Source organism: Sceloporus occidentalis, unplaced genomic scaffold (assembly GCF_023333645.1).
Source record: "Sceloporus occidentalis isolate IW3139 unplaced genomic scaffold, rSceOcc1.0.p SCAF_2, whole genome shotgun sequence".
Taxonomy (NCBI): domain Eukaryota; kingdom Metazoa; phylum Chordata; class Lepidosauria; order Squamata; family Phrynosomatidae; genus Sceloporus; species Sceloporus occidentalis.
The window spans coordinates 236,213,565-236,232,067 of record NW_028316982.1 but is presented as its reverse complement, the minus strand read 5'-3'; the positions used below and the strand labels follow the sequence as shown (position 1 = coordinate 236,232,067).

At 41.4% G+C, this 18,503-nt stretch overlaps 1 protein-coding gene across 2 annotated transcripts in view; it reads left to right on the top strand.

Annotated features, from left to right (window-relative positions):
• Positions 1–18,503, top strand: part of LSAMP (limbic system associated membrane protein) — a 644,842-nt gene that overhangs the window by 564,433 nt on the left and 61,906 nt on the right. For both annotated transcript variants that reach the window (XM_089512481.1, XM_089512480.1), the window contains exons 4-6: positions 1,485–1,619; positions 13,254–13,374; positions 18,011–18,159. In XM_089512481.1, coding sequence (XP_089368607.1) covers positions 1,485–1,619; positions 13,254–13,374; positions 18,011–18,159 — 405 coding nt within the window. The remainder of the gene's footprint in view (positions 1–1,484; positions 1,620–13,253; positions 13,375–18,010; positions 18,160–18,503) is intronic.

The window sequence follows — 18,503 nt, the reverse complement described above, 5'->3', positions numbered from 1 at the left end:
AACTGCCCTGGCTGAATGGTAAAGAATTCTGCAAACTGTAGTTTTGTAAGAGATTTAGCCTTCTCTGTCACATAGTTCAGGTGCCAAAATCAACTACAATTCCCAGGATTCCTTAGCACCGAGCCAGGGCAGTTAAAGTGGTCTCAAACTGGATTATTTCTGCATTGTGTTTTGGACCCAGGTTTAACCTAGGATAACATTAAAATGAAGTTGGAGTTCCTAAATGAGACATGGGAGGTATTTCAAAAGAAGCCATACATCTGTAGATATTATAGATTTCATGCTCATTTTTCATAATGTTGATGCTCTATTGTTTTTGAGTGTATCTGATCAGTGTATCCTCTGGATGGGTGCCACTGAGAACTATTTTGGTTGTAGTTTAATGAACAAGAAATTAGCCTGCCCTTTGTAGATACAACAATGATTGTAACTAGGGTTTCTCTTTTTTAATTTCTTTTTCTTTTTCCTTTTAACATAAAAGCTAGTTGATCAGCCTTTGAGCCACTACTTACAATTAAAGTCTGAAGCTAACTGGAGTAAAATGTAGCAGTTAACTTCTCAACACAGAAAACTAATCTAAAATATTATTTTTAGATATATTATCTTGTATTATCTTGTTTACAAAACAAGCTTTCCTATAGAGTTTTGGTGTGTCATCATTGTTAATGAGGGATAATGGGTAGTTCATGTTCTTGAAACACAGGTCATATCTTCCGTCTGAGAGTGCTAAACTATTTTTTTTCTATGTGTACAAGGGTTGAAAATATCCTACCAAACTTTAAAGGTACACCTGGATGTGTAAATGATATAGAATTCTCTACTTCTTTCTTTGATTCTATGCCCTATAAACCCATTCAGTGTGGATACGTATAAGTTACCACAAATACCCTAATTCTTTAGGTGTTTCTATAAAGAAAATCAGAGATCAGATAATGAAAACTAATGTATCTTTGTACTATAGCCAGCATCCACCAGCACTTCGCAAATGAAAAATGGGGCATATGTGGCCAAGCAACATCAATGTGTAGTCATGATGTCAGAAGTTATTAATGAATGAAGAACACACAAGCTAAGAGAGCCTGCAGCAGTTTGCTTTTGCCTTAGACTTCTGGGAAAGGCAAGATATCCCCCCTCCCTGGGTTAATTCAACACAAACTATTTTTGTTCTTTGGGTGTAATTTGTAGCAACTGATGTAAGCTGGGAACAAAGAAAGTAAGTGGAAGGAAGACAGAGAAACTGAGAATTTTTAAAAACAGCTGAAGAAGTGGAATGGCAGAGGGTTAATCAGGACTGCTCCTGCAAAATCAGGACTGTTGGGGGTGTGCAACTGAAGTACCTTTTGCCTGTATTGACAAAGCAAAGCAATTTTCTGCATTTGTTTGAAGGAAAACATTGCAAATGTTGGACCCAAACGTTTTCACAGAACATCATCAAGTTCAATATTCTCTGAACTAACTAAAATTGTGTCTTTGTCTCCTCACAGGCAGGGAATTTGAAGGTGAGGAAGAATTCCTGGAGATCCTGGGGATAACAAGAGAGCAGTCAGGCAAATACGAGTGCAAAGCTGCAAATGAAGTTTCCACAGCAGATGTCAAGCAAGTCCGAGTCACTGTGAACTGTGAGTGCATTTCATATTGCCAGATTACAATATGAAAGAAAGCTAAATCCCAATGTGTACGCAATGAGTTGGAAAGCTTGTCATATCTTAGAAAAAAATTCTCCTGCTTCCTACGGAATTGCTTTGACCATGTCAAAAAGTGTCAGTGTGGTCTGGAAGGAAGAGAGGAGAACTTGGAAATGGGTGATCTGGCTTGAAATCTCTGCTTGACTTATGATCTTGTTTGGTGGGTGACTCATTACATCCCCTGTAAAATGTAAATGTTTATACTTCCTTTTACATTTACTTGTCCAAGGCGCGTTACAGACCGCCGGATTGTGGCGGTCTGCCTCCGCCTCCACTTGCAGTGTCCGGGAGCCACAGCGGCCAAACCGCGCGGCTCCCGGACGCTCCGAGGAAGGAGTGCGGAAATCACGCTCCTTCCTGGGCTCCGGAAGAGACGCCACGAGGTGCTAGTCGCGCACTCGCAGCGTCACTTCCGGGGCACAACGTGCGGATGCACAGCATCCGCTACGTCAATATGGCGGCAGCCGTGTGGAACGGCTGCTGCCATTTGTCACGGGCTCTGTCTGTGATAGGGTTAGGGGCGTCTGGAAGAGACGCCCCTTTTTCAAACTGGGATGTCCTCAGGACGTCCCTAATGGCGGTCTGTAACCCGCCCAACACAGCATTTTACTACATAACGATGAGATCTTTAATTCTGATGATTAGAGGAAAAGGAAACTCAGCATTTACAGTTCTTAGCCTGTCGTAGGTGATTCTCGAGACCAGTGATTCTCAAACTTCAGTCTTCCAGGAGTTTTACCATTCACTTCCCAAAAGCCCCAGCCAACTTGACCAACATTCAGGAATTCTGAGAGCTGAAGTCCAACATCTGAAGAACCAAAGTTTGGGAACCACTACTCTAGGCCATTTAGTATGAAAGAGCCAATAAAAAAGCTCACTAACTAATCAGTCCTTGGATGTGTGGATTAGGCAGCTGAAATGCAGTTTGCAAACAGATTTAGGACTTTATCACACAGGCTTTTTTTCTCACAGTAATCACATTAGTGTAGCAAACTAGTTTGAAACCATTCAGTATCACACTTCTGAGCAGTCACATGAATGTGCAGCTTTGGCAATCCATGGTCCCTTCTGCACCAGTTCTGTAAAACCACTTTTCAAGCCTTTCAACACATGTGTGCCTTTGCCGAGGTTGTTTTACTCTGTTTCTTTCAGATTTTTTATTTTTATTTTTGCTGTAATTACACAACATTCACTGCCATGACAATATTCCATGGGATCCTGGGATTGGTAGTTGTGGGAGAGGGGTTTAGAATCCTCAGCCAAAGAACTCTAGTGCTTCACAATACTACATTAGCCATATATTATCAATCCTAAATTTATCTTTGCTTCAGAAAAAGTAGCATATATTAATGGAAAAACAAACTAGCAATGCAAAAAAAAAAAAAAAAAAAAGAATTGCTTTTTCAATGGTGAAATAAGTAATGGCCATGTGCCATATTTTTTAAAACTCTGTAATGAATACTGAGAAAGAAGTACATGTTTAAAAGTGACTTTTTTTAATTAAAAAAATAATACATGTTTTAAAAATAACTGGGATTTTTTTATTCTTACCCCACAGCTTACTTCAATATAATCTACAGTGGTAAAAGAGTAACTTTTTGTTATTGCTTTTGTTAAGCAAATGGCAGTAAGAGGTCAGTGCAGATCTACTACAGATAGGGTTGCCATTTGTCACAGAAAACCTGGAAAATATTGGCTTGAAAGGACTAAAAAATATCCCAGCCAGCTAGGCCAGTTGAAGCAGTAAATCGTGGGTTTCTCCTTCATTGAAGGCCAATGGATAGATTAAAATATGGCAGTGGCAATGATGCAGGAAACCATGCAAGAAGACTAGCTCTTCCCACCCTTCAGGTTCTGCTTGCTATTGCACAGGTATAGCATTGCCACCTTATTCTTTCATTTCCTTCCTCCTTCCCCTGGCAGACCCAGAAGGTGGGAAAGGAAAAGAGGCAAGCACAGATGGCCTTGTGTTGTGTGGTGATTGTGTCTGCAGTTTGAGCCTAAGGTTAGGCAGCAGGGTGGCCCTTCAGTTCCAAACAGCCTTGGAAGAGTATCTTTTTACTTTCTGGGGCTGCTTGAAAGTCTCATTCTCATCAGATCAGTTAAAGGGAAAAAGAAGGAAAAAGGAGCTCTTGGGTTGGTACTGGTACTGAGATTGAAACATAATGGTAGAAAAAAGTGCAGTGATTAATGTCCTGAATGTGCATAATCAGAATGCAATTAATAATATGCATAATTGTAATAACTTGCATAATATGCAAATAAGATGTCCAGATATGAGAGACTGGAATATGGCAACCCTAACTACAGATCATCCTCAGATCAATCACTACATCCCTATCCATGTTCTGTCCACCCCTGCAGTATGAGGCCTCTGAAACAAGGTTAAACTAGATAAGTGTATAGCTGTTAAGTACTTCTATATGCAGTTAATACAGTCTTGATCTTTGTCTATATGTGAAAATTACATTTATTCTCTAGTGCTGCAATTCTAAGCACACTTACAAGGGAGCAAGCTCCACTGAACACAGTTAGATCTACTACTTTGTAATTGCACACAGGATTGCATTGTAAATCATTGTACCCCTCCTACAAACCCCTGCATTGCATCTGGATAATTTTAATTAAAGCACAGTCATTTTCTCATACAGAGAAGCACTAATTCTATGACATTCAAAGAGAAGGTAGAAGACAAAGTGCAAAAAGGAAAGACAGAAATGTGAAGTGCTGTAATTGCTGTCTTCTGAGTGACCATATCTGTATGCAAATGTGTCCCACATTTTGTTGCTTATTTTCTCCTAATGGCTGTTGTTTGCCATGTTTTCAGAGGTGAAGTGCCCCCTTTTATTAAATATCCTCAGTCTAATGAGGCCATTATTTAAAAGCCCATCTAGCATCCTCTTTTCCACTGTGGGAGAAGTAAAAGCAGCAAGGAATTCTAATATCCAAAGTACTGGTTCCATAATAATATAATAATAAAGGGAACAGAGTAACTCGGCATATTCAAATGTCCCCATATCATGAGGGACCTATCAGACAATATTTATCTGGAGAAGTTACTATTTTCTATGTACTTGTGTGTACAGTCTAGTATTCAGCTTGCCACCTAATATTCAAGAGGAGGCAACAAAGAAAAAACATGGCGGCAAGATCAACATGTATTTCATATTCTAGAGATAAAGAATTTGAGCCTAAATATTCAAGTATGTATTTCAGTGATGAATTTGAAGGAAAAGAGGGTAAATAAACAGAGGTATCCACAGAGTGGTTTTCTTCACCGGGGGCATGAAGGAGAATTTTCTTCCCCAGTAACTCCAGAAGAAATTACAAGACCAGGCTTGGATCCAACATTATTGAAAGAAATGCATATCAGTCCCACATCCTGACAGACCAGAATCTGAACAGAACGAGGGCTTGTGGTTCAGCACATGTTCACTCTGACATAATATCCTAAATGTTGCCTGGGTAACTTTTCATCCAGTCAGCATTTGTATCAGATGTTTTGGTTAGTTTTCCAAGCCAGACATCTAAATTAGACTTCTATACACTCCTTCCATGTAAATGGCCAACTCCTTGTTCCTTTCTATGAGAAACCCTTAATATGTCTTGAGGGTAACCAGATATTTTGGTGTAAATTTTGCTGTGTCAGCCAGTTTTACTGGAGGAACAGTCCTGGAAGCTATGACACACAATTCTATAGAGATCCAAACAGTTCTCTAATTTAGCCCATTCAAAACCATATTAGTTTTTTGTGGGTTTTTCGGGCTATGTGGCCATGTTGCAGAAAAGTTTCTTCCTGACGTTTTGCCAGCATCTTTTGTTCACTTTAAGGGTTTCTTCTTTCCGGTTGAAATTATCCAGATGTTTGTGGATTTCAGTGGCTTCCCTGTGCATCCTGACAAGGTAGTGGTTGGCATAGTCCAGAACTTCAGTGTTTTCAAACAGTATTTTATGCCCAGGATGGTTTGTGGCATGTTCCATCCTGGGCATAAAATACTGTTTGAAAACACTGAAGTTCTAGACCATGCCAACCACTACCATGTCAGGATGCATAGGGAAGCCATTGAAATCCACAAACACCTGTACAATTTCAAACGGAAAGAAGAAACCCTTAAAGTGAACAAAATTTGGCTACCAGTCCTGAGGAATAGCAAAATAAGGACTCAGCAAATGCAAATGGGAAACCATTCAGAGTCAGGGGCGTTCCCAGCAGATAATGATCACCAATTAGCAGACATTAATCCTCTCTTGCATTAGCCTCCCAGCCTGAGGCTGGCCATCAGCACACAACAATACACCTGTAAATCACTCCTGCATTCCCAGGTTCACACAGTATATATACACCCAACTTTTTCCAGGCAAAGCATTCTCTGAAGATGCCAGCCACAGATGCTGACGAAACGTCAGGAAGAAACTTTTCTGGAACATGGCCACATAGCCCGAAAACCCAACAAAAAACTATGGATGCCGGCCATGAAAGCCTTTGACAAAACCATATTAGGTTTCTCATTCAGAGCAATGGAGGAAAGGTTAGGCTCATCTGAGATAGAAGGAAGAATTTCTTGCCTCTCACAGTGTTGTTGGAGAGGCACAGGTTATCCCAAGGATATATCAGGATATGAAAGGATAGTGTTTTGGAAGACGGCACAGAAGAATTTGACCTGGACATGAGACTAGATGAACTTAGACTTGGGCGCTCGACAGACTGCCCCTTTTAATGCCGGATCAAGACCGCAGCAACTACATGCTGCAGCCCGAATCTTGCTTTTCTGCAGCACAAAAAGGAGCCACAAAAAGTGTCTCCTTTTTGCTCCCCAGAAAGGGTGCCATAGTTTCCGGTGTGCAGCTTTTCTGTGCTCCTTTGGCCCTGTGTCCTGTAGATCCTGTAGAGGAGTGCCGCATGCCATGTGGTGTGATGTGCAGTGTCACACCAGCCTGGGGAAAGAGTCAGGGCATGCATCATGTGGATGTCCACCTCCAGGCCAGCCTTAATGGCCGATCTGTACACCCCTAAATGCCCGTGAAAGGAGGGAACTATTGAAATACATGACTGATTTTGATATCTGATTTCTGGCTAAGGGTGAAGAAGATAAGGTGTGACAATGATAAACCAAAAAGATGCAGTAGTTAGTGGGAGGTTATTTTGCTGTGAACTGTGATCCTGAGAGTAAAGCCAAGGAGAAGGGGTGCATTTTTGCAGTGCTGGGTAGAGGAAATATCAACTTGTCAGGAAGCCTACTATGGGATGATAAAGGCAAAACAGAGATGAGAAGAAAAATCAAAGATCCCTCCCCATGTCTGAACAGATGGATAATGATAAGTCTTCAACATGTTTTATATGACATGTTGTAAAATCCAGGTAGTAATGTCAGACAGAAAGTTAAAAATATGGAATTGGTGAAAGTATTGGGGCAGAGAAGGAGAGCTGATTGTTCTTGCCATGTAGGTCACATGAAAGCCCTGCAATTTGAGGAGATCACCCAGGGGAAAAGTATCTCAGTAGAACAGCCCAGTAGGAGTTCAGGAAGTTCATGCAGTGCCTATTCATTTTTGCTAATGATGGCCCAGTGTTAGTGTGATTTCAATAAATATAATAAAGCGTAGCTGCTTATTTGCAATCTTTGAGGCAGATAATGAGGCCAAAAATATCCTCGTTAGAAATATCTTCTTTAGTGTCTAACTGATGTTTATATAAAGATGGAAAGGGAGAAATTTATGTTAAAAATAGACTGAAAAATACACACATTTTTAGTCACACTAAAGGCTTTTGTTTCTTTCAAGAAGTCACTGCACATTTTACTTAGAGGAAATTGGAAATAAAAAATGCAGAATTCTAAACATAACCCCACAAATTGTAGATCTAGCACATAGCTGTTTTTTCTCTGACAGAGCTGAAGCAAACACCAGGATTTGAATAATCTGTTATCTGTGGAAAGATATTGGAGATGATTCCTAAGGAGCCACCTTTAATTTCACCTAAAGGAGTTCACTCATTTGCAAGAATTGTTCTTGTTAATTGTATCCTAGTCACTCATATGATTATTTAATTTTCACTTGCTTTGTGCACATCTAGCATGCTTTGTGCGACAACTGATATGTCAGTGCATCTCAAGCTATCTGATATAAGGGACTGGTAGCTCCCCCCCCCCCAATGTGACAGGGAACAGTATTATATTTGTGCCCATCTGCTACAATGTTTTGTTCTTTTCTGGAAGTTTACCAAGGACCAGGATGGCTGATGGTACATGGTCTGACACCAGTCCTAGGACCACCATTTAGAGCTAATTTGGTGCACTACTTAGAACAAGGGAGGGAGACCTGTAGTCCTTCAGATGCTGTTGTGCCAGGGAGAACTATCTCCCATTGCCCATGAGATCCTCCTATAGTTCATGGGACTGTTGTAAGGATAAATAGTTTGAATGGAAGAATGGGAAATTCATGTGTCAAATACCTTTCTTTAACAATAAATGAACGGGGGGGGGGGGGAGTTGACCATGTGTACATTTTGGCTGAGATCCTGCATCAGATATGTAGCCATGATGCCATGGCTTCCCATATGACCCATGAAATTCAACCGAAACATTAGTCAGCTGTCAAGAGCAACAGGCGACTTGCTGAGCAGGGCACTTAGGGTTGCCATATCCCAGTTTTACCCAGGAAAATCCTGGGTTTGTGGCCCTGGGAGCATCCTGGCCCGGTTTTGGCCATTTGTCCCGGGTCCCCAGGGGACCGGGTGCTCTCGCGTCTCCGCAGCACTTGCTGAAGGCCCACAGCTCCTCCTCCCCTAGGCTTCTCCATAGGAGAAGCTGCAGTGTCTCCAACTGCCCACAAGGGGCAGTAGCTGGCCCAGAGGAGGAGGAGCCCAGGTAGGCCTGGGCAGGGCTTTGGGGCGTCGGGGAGTTTGGGGCCGCCATTTGCTGCGCGTTTAGCGTGGCAGCGGTGGCAGGGGAAAGAGAGAGGCCTGTGTAGGCCTCTCTCCTTTGGTGGGGGGCTTCCCTCCCTTCTTCGGCTCCGCCGGCTGCCTGGGACAAAGCCGAGGGGGAGAAGGAAGCCTTGCCATGGCGAGGCTGCCTCCCCTTCTTCGGCTCCTGCCGCAGCATGAAGCCGGAGAAGGGAAGGGACCTTCACTGAGGCGAGGCTGCCTCCCCTTCTTCGGCTCCGGGTGTGGCTCCTGCTGCAGCATGAAGCCGGAGAAGGGAAGGGACCTTCGCTGAGGCGAGGCTGCCTCCCCTTCTTCAGCTCCTGCCGCAGCATGAAGCCGGAGAAGGGAAGGGACCTTCGCTGAGGCGAGGCTACCTTCCCTTCTTCGGCTCCGGATGCAGCATGAAGCCGGAGAAGGGAAGGGACCTTCACAGAGGCGAGGCTACCTTCCCTTCTTCGGCTCCTGCCACAGCATGAAGCCGGAGAAGGGAAGGGAGCCTTGCCTGTTCCCCTCTTCCTCCTCCTGTTCTTCTTCCTCTCTTCCTCCTCTTCTTCCTCCTTCTTCCTCCTCTTGTTCTTCCCCTCTTCCTCCTTCTTCCTCCTCTTCTTCCTCCTCCTCCTCTTCTTCTTCCCCTCTTCCTCCTTCTTCCTCTTTCCTCCTCCTCTTCTTCCCTCCTTCTTCCTCCTCCTCCTCTTCTTCTTCCCCTCTTCCTCTTCTTCTTCCCCCTTCCTCTTCTTCTTCCTCCTCTTCTTCTTCCCCTCCTCTTCTTCCCCTCTTCCTCTTCTCCTCCTCCTCCTCTTCTTCCCCTCTTCCTCCTCTTCTTCTTCCCCTCCTCCTATTTTTATCTTCTTTTCCCTACTTTTCTTCTTTCTCCTCCTTTTCTTCTTTCTCGTTCTCATTCATTTTTATCCTCCCCCTTCTTCCTCCTCCATTGTTGTTGTTGTGTACCTTCAGCTCCTTTCCAACTTATGAGGACCCAGTGAATTGCCCAAATGTGCTTTGTGTGTGTTTTGGAATGGAGGGGGGTGGCTTGGCCAGAAAGGGAAGTACATTTCTGCCATCTGTCTAGGAGTAATGGCAAAATGTCTTCCATTTTGATCATGCCTAAGAAACATGCATTTATATTAACATTTTAAAAAAATCATCAATTTTTCTTGCTTGTCCTCCTCTTTTTTAAAAAATGTGTCCTACATTTGAAAATGTTGTCCTACATTTGTCCCGGTTTGGAGGTCCTGACTTATGGCAACCCTAGGTACACATGATCATGTCCCTTCTGCAAACAAACATTGCTACAGTTAACTGTTGTGATAGGTCCATGCAGGAGTCCTTACTTCTGCTCCCCAAGGTAATGCTCACTGATGGGAATGGGCTGATCATGTCATCATATAGCATCTCACTTACCAGAAGCACAGACCTCCATCACTTGGGGTGCCTGATTGGATTTTAATGTGGGTTTCAGGGTCATTCGTGGTTGTAGCTATAGTGCCACAATCATAAATGAAAATATGTAGTCTTACTTAGGACATCATAACTAACAGCATGTCAGTTTTGTTTCTAAATTTGCTACTCAGAAAAAGAGCTATGGGTCTCAGTACAAAATTTATGAACGAAATCAACTTAGTGTGCAGCAGTGAAAAGAATATTTTTAGAAAGCATGTGGGAAGGCAATTTTAAAACCAGTGATTAGTTCCTTTATGTAAATACTACTATCTCTAAACATTTCAAGGAATACAGAAACAATATTACAATTTAAAATATTTCAGTAGCACAGCAAAAATCACACCAAATAGTATGCAGCACAGGATAAATAAATCTTTAAATCAGTTTGTTTCTACAGTAGCTAAAAATAGTTGTTGCAAATATATTTTTCTTGCATTTAGAGTACAAATCTGGCTATTCTTGTTGTTTTGTAAACTGTAATGCTACTTAGAAGAAATTCAGGTTTAACAAAGATTATTTCCCACTTCCTCAAAACAAACACAAAAGCCTAGCATTTTCTTAGTCACTAAAGACAAACAATACAAAGGATCAGCTTCTCAACAGCAGCCCTCCCACATAAACTATTGTTTTATTCAGTGAGCTAAAGCAAGGGATAGTAGAGGTTAGGTGGACAGGATATTTGATTCTCTCAGTTCTCCCTCTCCATCAGAACTTCATACAGAATGGATAGGCAAGACCTTCAAATTGAGTTTTGCTCCCACTCCCTTTCCTCTTTCTCTACCCCAGGCTTTTCATTTGTAATACCTGAACTGATGAAGAGGGCTGATGTATATGAAAGTTTAAACACTGTTTTGTACCAGGAGAAGGGGAGAGTTTGACTTTTCCTTTTTGATCATGCTGCTGCCTCTTGTGTTCTCTTAACCAAGTGTTGTGTGGCATCTTTAATGCAAACTAATTTATTTAAGTACGGGATTTTGTGGATTTAAAATTGCTCCCTCAGATACAGATTTGAACTCTGCTCTCCAGAGTCATAGTTCCTCAGATAAAGTGGTAGCCAATTGGGATTAAATCTAAAAGAATTGGCAATAGGCCTGCCTAGAATGTCTCTCTAAAAGTGTATGGAGTGTGGCTGATATGCAGATACCAAGTGAGAGAGTTTGTTGCTTTGCAGAAATTGCTGAGCCTAGTGGTACAGTTTTCAGAACCGTAGAAAGGCATTTCATGAGTCTTCTTGCACATTAAGTCCAGTAGAGCAGAAATAGTTTGTCCCACTGCATATGGCTAGTAGGTTAATAATGGCTGATACAAAAAAAAAATTCATGCAAATTCTTTTTTAAAGCACATTTTTTATCCTCAGCTCCAGTTCTTTTCAACTGCTTTGTATCAAACTCTAATCTTTGGAATAGACCTACATTATATTTTCCCTCACATGTCATGTATGTAAAGCATGTTAAATCGCTCCATTCCTCCTTCTTCAAACAAAACAAACAAACAAGCTTCATTTATATACTGCTTCATACCACCTGAGCAGTGTCTAAGCGGTTTACAACTGTAAGCTAATTTGCCCCCAACAATCTGGGTACTCATCTTAGGGACCTCGGAAGGATGCAAGCCTGAGTCGAGCTTGAGCCCTTTTCCTAGTCTTGAACTTGCAACCTTATGGTTTTGAGTGAGTGGCTGCAGTACAGGCATTTAACCACTGCGCCAGCAGGGCTCAAGCCATAAAAGTGATTATTTTGTCTAACCATTTAACAGTTATGTTTGGAGTACAGCCCCCAGAATCAGTGAACAGGGCTGGTGCCTTTGTCTAAAAAAATTAATTTTCAAACTGTGTTCTTTAATTATGGGATAGTTGTTGACTGTCCTAGCACAGAAAAGCATGAAAGTGGTGTCTTGATGACCTTATACATCCACAGAAATGCTAATTTTAGTGTTGTTAGTTAAGGGAGAATACTTGCCCATGTAGTTTTGACATTTATATAGCACTTGTATATGAAGACATATGGAGATTTGCTGCATTAGCACAGTATAGTGAAAGAAGTATGCAAAAAAAAACCCAAAAACCCAAAACCCTATCAGCTAACAAAAAAACTGTCAGCACCAAGTGCCAGAATATGAAGAACAGCCTTGGAGACTATTACTCCCATGGGCTCTCAGCTATATGCACCAGTCTTAACAGCCAACTTTTCTGCAGCTTTCATCCTGCAGAGCTTTCTCTCTTATTTTCATCACTACTGTGCTTTTATCCCTGTCTCTTATAATACAGTGAACTGGCTTATCTCATACCCTGAGCATTGCTCCACGATTATATCACCATATTGGGCATCTTTGCTTAAGCCATACTTTTGACAGATTGTCCATGGTTTAGATAAGCATCTAAACAGAACTGTCACTGAAGATGCTTTGAGTAGTCCAGCCACCATGCCGTTTGTCTTTCTTGGAGGTGATTGGCAATACTCTGCCTACAGACATGGACAGTGCTATTCATATATAGCCTGGGATATACTGTTCCTACTATGGGAAAATGCATGAGGTGATGATACAGAATCAACCCACCCACCCACCATGTGTCTGAAGATATTTACTGAAATCAGGAGTGGTTGTATTGTTGTTAGAGGTCTCTCAGAGAGGGTTTCTCACAGTTGTCTTATTTTTATGACATTTGGTAATTTTGATGACAGAATACCCACAATATTTCTATGCTGTATTTAAAATTGTGGCCAAGATCCTGCATTGTCATCAGCTACCATGAAGGTGCTCTGTCCTCCTAGCTGTAACTGATGATGCCATCCCAATATATTTTTGCAGCCTGGAAGTGCCATGTTTCCAAGGTGCTGGAGTTTGGGGCCCTGGAAAATTATGACCATAGTGTGTTCCCAGTTGCAGAGTGCTTTGAGAACAGGCAACTTGTGTCCTGCCACAACTGCTTGTCTGAACTAGGAGCATGTCATTTTCCCAGCACACCATTATCCAACATCTCAGAAACATTGGTTGGAGCACTGCCAGGCTGCAGTGGTAGGACTCGGGGCTCCTCTTTTTTTTGCAAACCAAAATTATATTCTATTCATTAGGCCTTTTTTTCATGTTAAAGTAGATCAGCGTGGATATCAACTACTTGGGAATAGCTTTGTTTCTCCCATTGAGGCTCCAAATAGATGTACTGCATTTAGAAGGCAATGACATGAGCCAGTGTTTCTCTCCTGCAGACCCTCCAACTATCACGGAATCCAAGAGCAATGAATCTGCTACAGGACGGCCAGTTTCACTGAAGTGTGCAGCCTCTGCTGTACCAACGCCTGATTTTGAGTGGTACAGAGATGATACTAGGTAATGGTACTATTTATTTCTCTTCTATTGTCTGTGATGGCAAGTATTGTCCAACTCACATCAAAAATATTTGTATTCTTAGCCATTCTTTCATGCACCATTTTCATGCACACCAGTTAATTGACCATGTTATAGACCCCTGTTTGCAACAAAGGTATAATGTTTGTATATTGGCTGTACAGCCATTTTGTGCACGTGCTGGCAATGAAACAACTTTATGAACAAGCTTCTATACAGATGCCTGGTAGAGTTCTTAATAGAGATCTGCAGAAAGATTTCTGCTGGACCAAGGGGAGAAGGGGGGGAAAGGAAGTCTTGACTCTGAAAAGTGCATAGGGGATTCACTTTTCCTAAGTAAAACACAGTGGTGATGTGTAAAACTGAAACAGGAAAGAAATGTTGAAGCCCTTCCACTTGCTACTTTGCTAATACAAATGTGAAATACCGGTGTGCAGAAGAAAGCAATCAAGCAGCATCTGGACTTTGAAGATAAATCATGGAGGGCTGTTATTAATAATATTTAACCTTGTTCCATTTGCGATTCAAGGCAGCTTACAATACTTTTTTTTCCAAAATAGATTTAAAAATCACAGAATCCAAAATTAAAAAGTGATTAAATTATCAAAAAAATTAAAGCACAACAGCACAACAAAAAGAATGTATACTTTATGAGATGTGTATTACAACATGCATGTACATACAGATGATTCAGACTTCATTCTAACAGAAATCTCATTGGCAACTATGCAACTGTGAAGTACATCACACTTGCAAGAGCCAGATATTGTTTTGATTGGTCAACTCCATGGTTAAGATGCTGACCTTTATTTCAGTTTTATTTCTTGGTTTATATTTCCTGAACCATTTTAAAGCTTCATTGAAATTTTTATGATATTTATTCTATGAGTAATAAAAAATTTGTATCATTTGAGAAGCACTCAAAGGAAAACACACTAAGTACTATGAAAAACATACAAAGATAACTCATGTCCAAGGGTTTACTGTCTGATGTAAAAAAAATAAAGCAAGATTTAATGTCTCACCTATTTCATTCTCACATACAACAACAACAACAACAAATCAAAAGTTTTTTTCCCACTGGGTAACATTACATGACTTTGCAAATTTTTTATTATTTTTCCACTTCAGGACTTGTAAAAAAAAGTTTGCCTATAGAATTTCACATTTCTGTGCAAAATCCATGTTTGGTCATTATTTTACATCAACAATGTTGGTGGGTTCCACACTGCCAAAAAGTACGTGCTCGGCACGTACTAGGGTTAGGAAGGGGCATCCTTTCTGGATACCCCTAACCCTAGTATGTGCCGAGCATGTACAAAATGGTGGTGCGCATTCTACATGGGCGCCACCATTTTGACGTAGCGGAAACTTAGCGTCCGCATGTCTCGGCGCCATTATGACGCAACAAGTGCGCCAATGGCACTTTGTGGCGTCATAATGGTGCCGCAAAAAGAAGCTGCTTTTGCAGCTTATTTTTGCTGCGTGGAGGAGCCACGCAGTTTGTTCGCTGCAGCTCCTTCACGCAGCAAACACCGGCGCTGGCAGACCGCCCTTTTGGGTGGTCTGTAAAGTGCCTTAGTTAAGTACAGTGGACCCTTGGTATCCACTGGAGTTTGATTCCAGGACCCCTTGCAGATTCCAAAATCCATGGATGCTCAAGTCCCATTAAATACAGTGGCATTGTAAAAAGATATCCCTTATCTAACATTGCAAAATCAAGGTTTGCTTTTTGGAATTTATATTTTTTTTAAAAAAAAATTCAAACAATAGATGCTTTAATCTGCCAATAAACAATCCATGGATACAAAAAGCTGATTGTATACTGAACTTCATACAAAGATAACTCCTGTCCAAAGGTTTACAGTGTGATGTAAACTAAGGGACTGTGCAGAAAATCCCCAAAGTGGCCACCTTCATGTTCGGCAGATAGGGGCCGCGGCAACTGCACACCGTTGCCCCGATCATGGCATGGAAAGGTAAGGAGTGCAGGCAGATGTATGAACAGCCAGGGTTTGCTGCACAGTTTCTAGCAAATTCCATGGCAAACCAGAGGTTAAACCATCTCAGGGTAAAAACTGTTTATCCCAGGATTCAACTGGATCCAACAGGTATGTGCCTGGTCAGGCAGGTTTGTGCTCAATCCTGCCCCAGGGGTTTTGGCTTGCATCATTTGGATAATGCATGGCAGAGGGGATCATAGAATCATAGAATTGTAGAGTTGGAAGAGAGCACAAGGGCCATCCAGTCCAACCCCCTGCCATGCTGAAAATCTCAATCAAAGCATCCCCGACAGATGGCCATCCAGCCTCTGTTTAAAGACCTCCAAAGAGGGAGATTCCACCACATTCTCAGGGAGTTTATTCCACTGTCGAACAGCTCTTACTGTCAGGAAGTTCCTCCTAATGTTGAGGTGGAATCTCTTTTCCTGCAGCTTGGATCCATTGTTCTGGGTCCTGTTCTCTGGAGCAGCAGAAAACAAGTTTGCTCCCTCCTCAATATGATATCCCTTCAAATATTTAAACAGGGCTATCATATCACCTCTTAACCTTCTTTTCTCCAGGTTAAACATTCCCAGCTCCCTAAGGCGTTCCTCATAGGACATGGTTTCCAAACCCTTCACCATTTTAGTTGCCCTCCTTTGGACACGCTCCAGTTTCTCAATGTCCTTTTTGAATTGTGGTGCCCAGAACTGGACACAATATTCCAGGTGGGACCTGACCAAAGCAGAATAGAGTGGCACTATTACTTCCCTTGATCTAGACACTAAACTTTTATTGATGCAGCCTAAAATTGCATTGGCCTTTTTAGCTGCTGTGTCACACTGTTGACTCATGTTCAACTTGTGGTCTACCTGGACTCTTAGATCCCTTTCACATGTAGTTTCATTCAGCCAGGTGTCCCCCATCCTATATCTGTGCATTTTATTTTTCTGCCCTAAGTGCAGTACCTTACATTTCTCCGTGTTGAATTTCATTTTGTTAGCTTTGGCCCACCTTTCTGGTCCATACAGACACCTTATTCAAGGTAGCAACGAATGTTTTCAGCAGTTTTCTCCCCACTGTGAGAAAGTCCTTGAAAAGTTCAGTTTTTGAAGGTTATTCACAATTTCTCTTATTTTGCACAAAATTGGCACATGGCTGTTTTGCATAGAATACAGCATTTTCTGCATGAAAAATAATATTTCAATTCAGAAATACTAATCCTTGTGCATAAAATGCTGTTTTCAATGCAAATCAATGTGCGAAATTTATGCAGAATAAATCTCCAATTACAGCATTTTCTTTGCATAAAACAGGATATTCTGTACCAGAATTAATATTTATCCATTGAAATATTGTTCTCCATGCGGAAAATGCTGCTTCCTGGGCAGATAATTCTGTTTTCTGCACAAAACAACAACATGCAATTTTTTTACAGACTGTGGTGCGTTACAGACTGCCCAGAAGGGGCAGTCTTGCACCGCTGCCGGTTGCTCCGCGAGGGAGCCACAGCAGCCAAACTGCGTGGCTCCCTCATGGAGCAAGAAGAAGCACCAAAATGGTGCTTCTTCTTGGGTCCCGGAAGAGGCGCCACAAGGCGCGACGCGCGCACTCGCTGTACCACTTCTGGTGTGTGACGTCTGGACGCTGTGCGTTCGCGACGTCAAAATGGCGGCACCCAACTGTATAGGGTGCCGCCATTTTGATGCACTCATTACGCGCGAGGGGCAAGGCGCATCAGGAAGCACCGCCCCTCACGCGTAATGACGGCGCCTCAAGGGGCCCATCTGTAACGCACCTGTGTATATTGATGAAGATTCTCATCAGTTCAGGAGGGATCATGGCAATAATATCCCAATCAAGATCACAATCAGGAATAGCTGTGAATGTAGAATAGTAACAGATCACCCATTCTTCCAGTGACTGTAATACAAATGAATGAAATCACCATTAGGATTTGGGGGGGAATACAGGCTAGGAGACGTTAAGTATAGTTAGCAAAGTAGCTTATGTAGAATAGTGATCAATATTTTTCATCTAACTAATGCATTTTTTGTCTTTTCTAGTATGTTTTATATTTGTTTAAACTGTTTTAGTTCGTATTTTAGTAGAAATTTTTGTTTAATTTATTTTTTTAAATTGTACTTATATATATTTTTTAAACTGAACTTTATTTTAAGTTGGCTGTGAGTCTCCTTGGGTCCTGTGCTAGGAGAAAGACATGATATAAATTAAAAAAACAAATATCTCCAAAATATAATATAATAAAATAAAATAGCTCATATAGTACAGCATTTTATTAATGAGAAGCATTATAAAATAATTAATGAGAAGAATCAGTATTTCAAGATATACTTTATCATCAAACATAAGAAAAAAAATTTACATCTCGTAAAACTAAGAACCAGAAATAAAAATAAATAACATGTCATATTTGCAAACCCTATTTTAAAAACAAAATGTAACTCACTTTGTTTTCTCTCCTTTCTCCGGTCCCAATCATATACCATTTGCATCTCTTTGTCATCCTGCATTCAGCTCTACATGAACTCATCATCCTTTTTGCTTTCTATATAGTAGAATGCAAGCTACTTCACATTTTTACTGTAGTTACTGTTTCTTTTCTTGGTTCTCAGGATAAACAATGCCAATGGTCTGGAGATCAGGAGCACAGGGAGCCAGTCCTTCCTGACAGTGGCCAATGTCACTGAAGAACATTATGGCAACTACACCTGTGTGGCTACCAACAAACTGGGAATCACAAATGCTAGCCTATTTCTTTACAGTAAGTATGGAAGTGGAAAGAAAATTCCTAATTCAGTTTCACAAAGCACTTCACACTTGCAGTGATATAAGGATGCCTAACAGATAGGATGACCACAGACTTGGATATCACATGTTAAGAGAATATGACTTAAGAAAGATCAAAGAAGGAAAGTTTATATAGTCTTCCTGCCCACTGCAGGTAGTTGCTTCTCACAAGATATTCCAGAGGTTCAGAGGACACTTCTCAGCAATGTGACATGGGGTGCAGGAGGGTTCTGGGTAAGGAGGGAATGACACAATTTTTGCCAGTAGCCCATCCTTCATCGCTCAAAAGGGTCTGCCAGTCTCCAGGAAGGCTTTTCA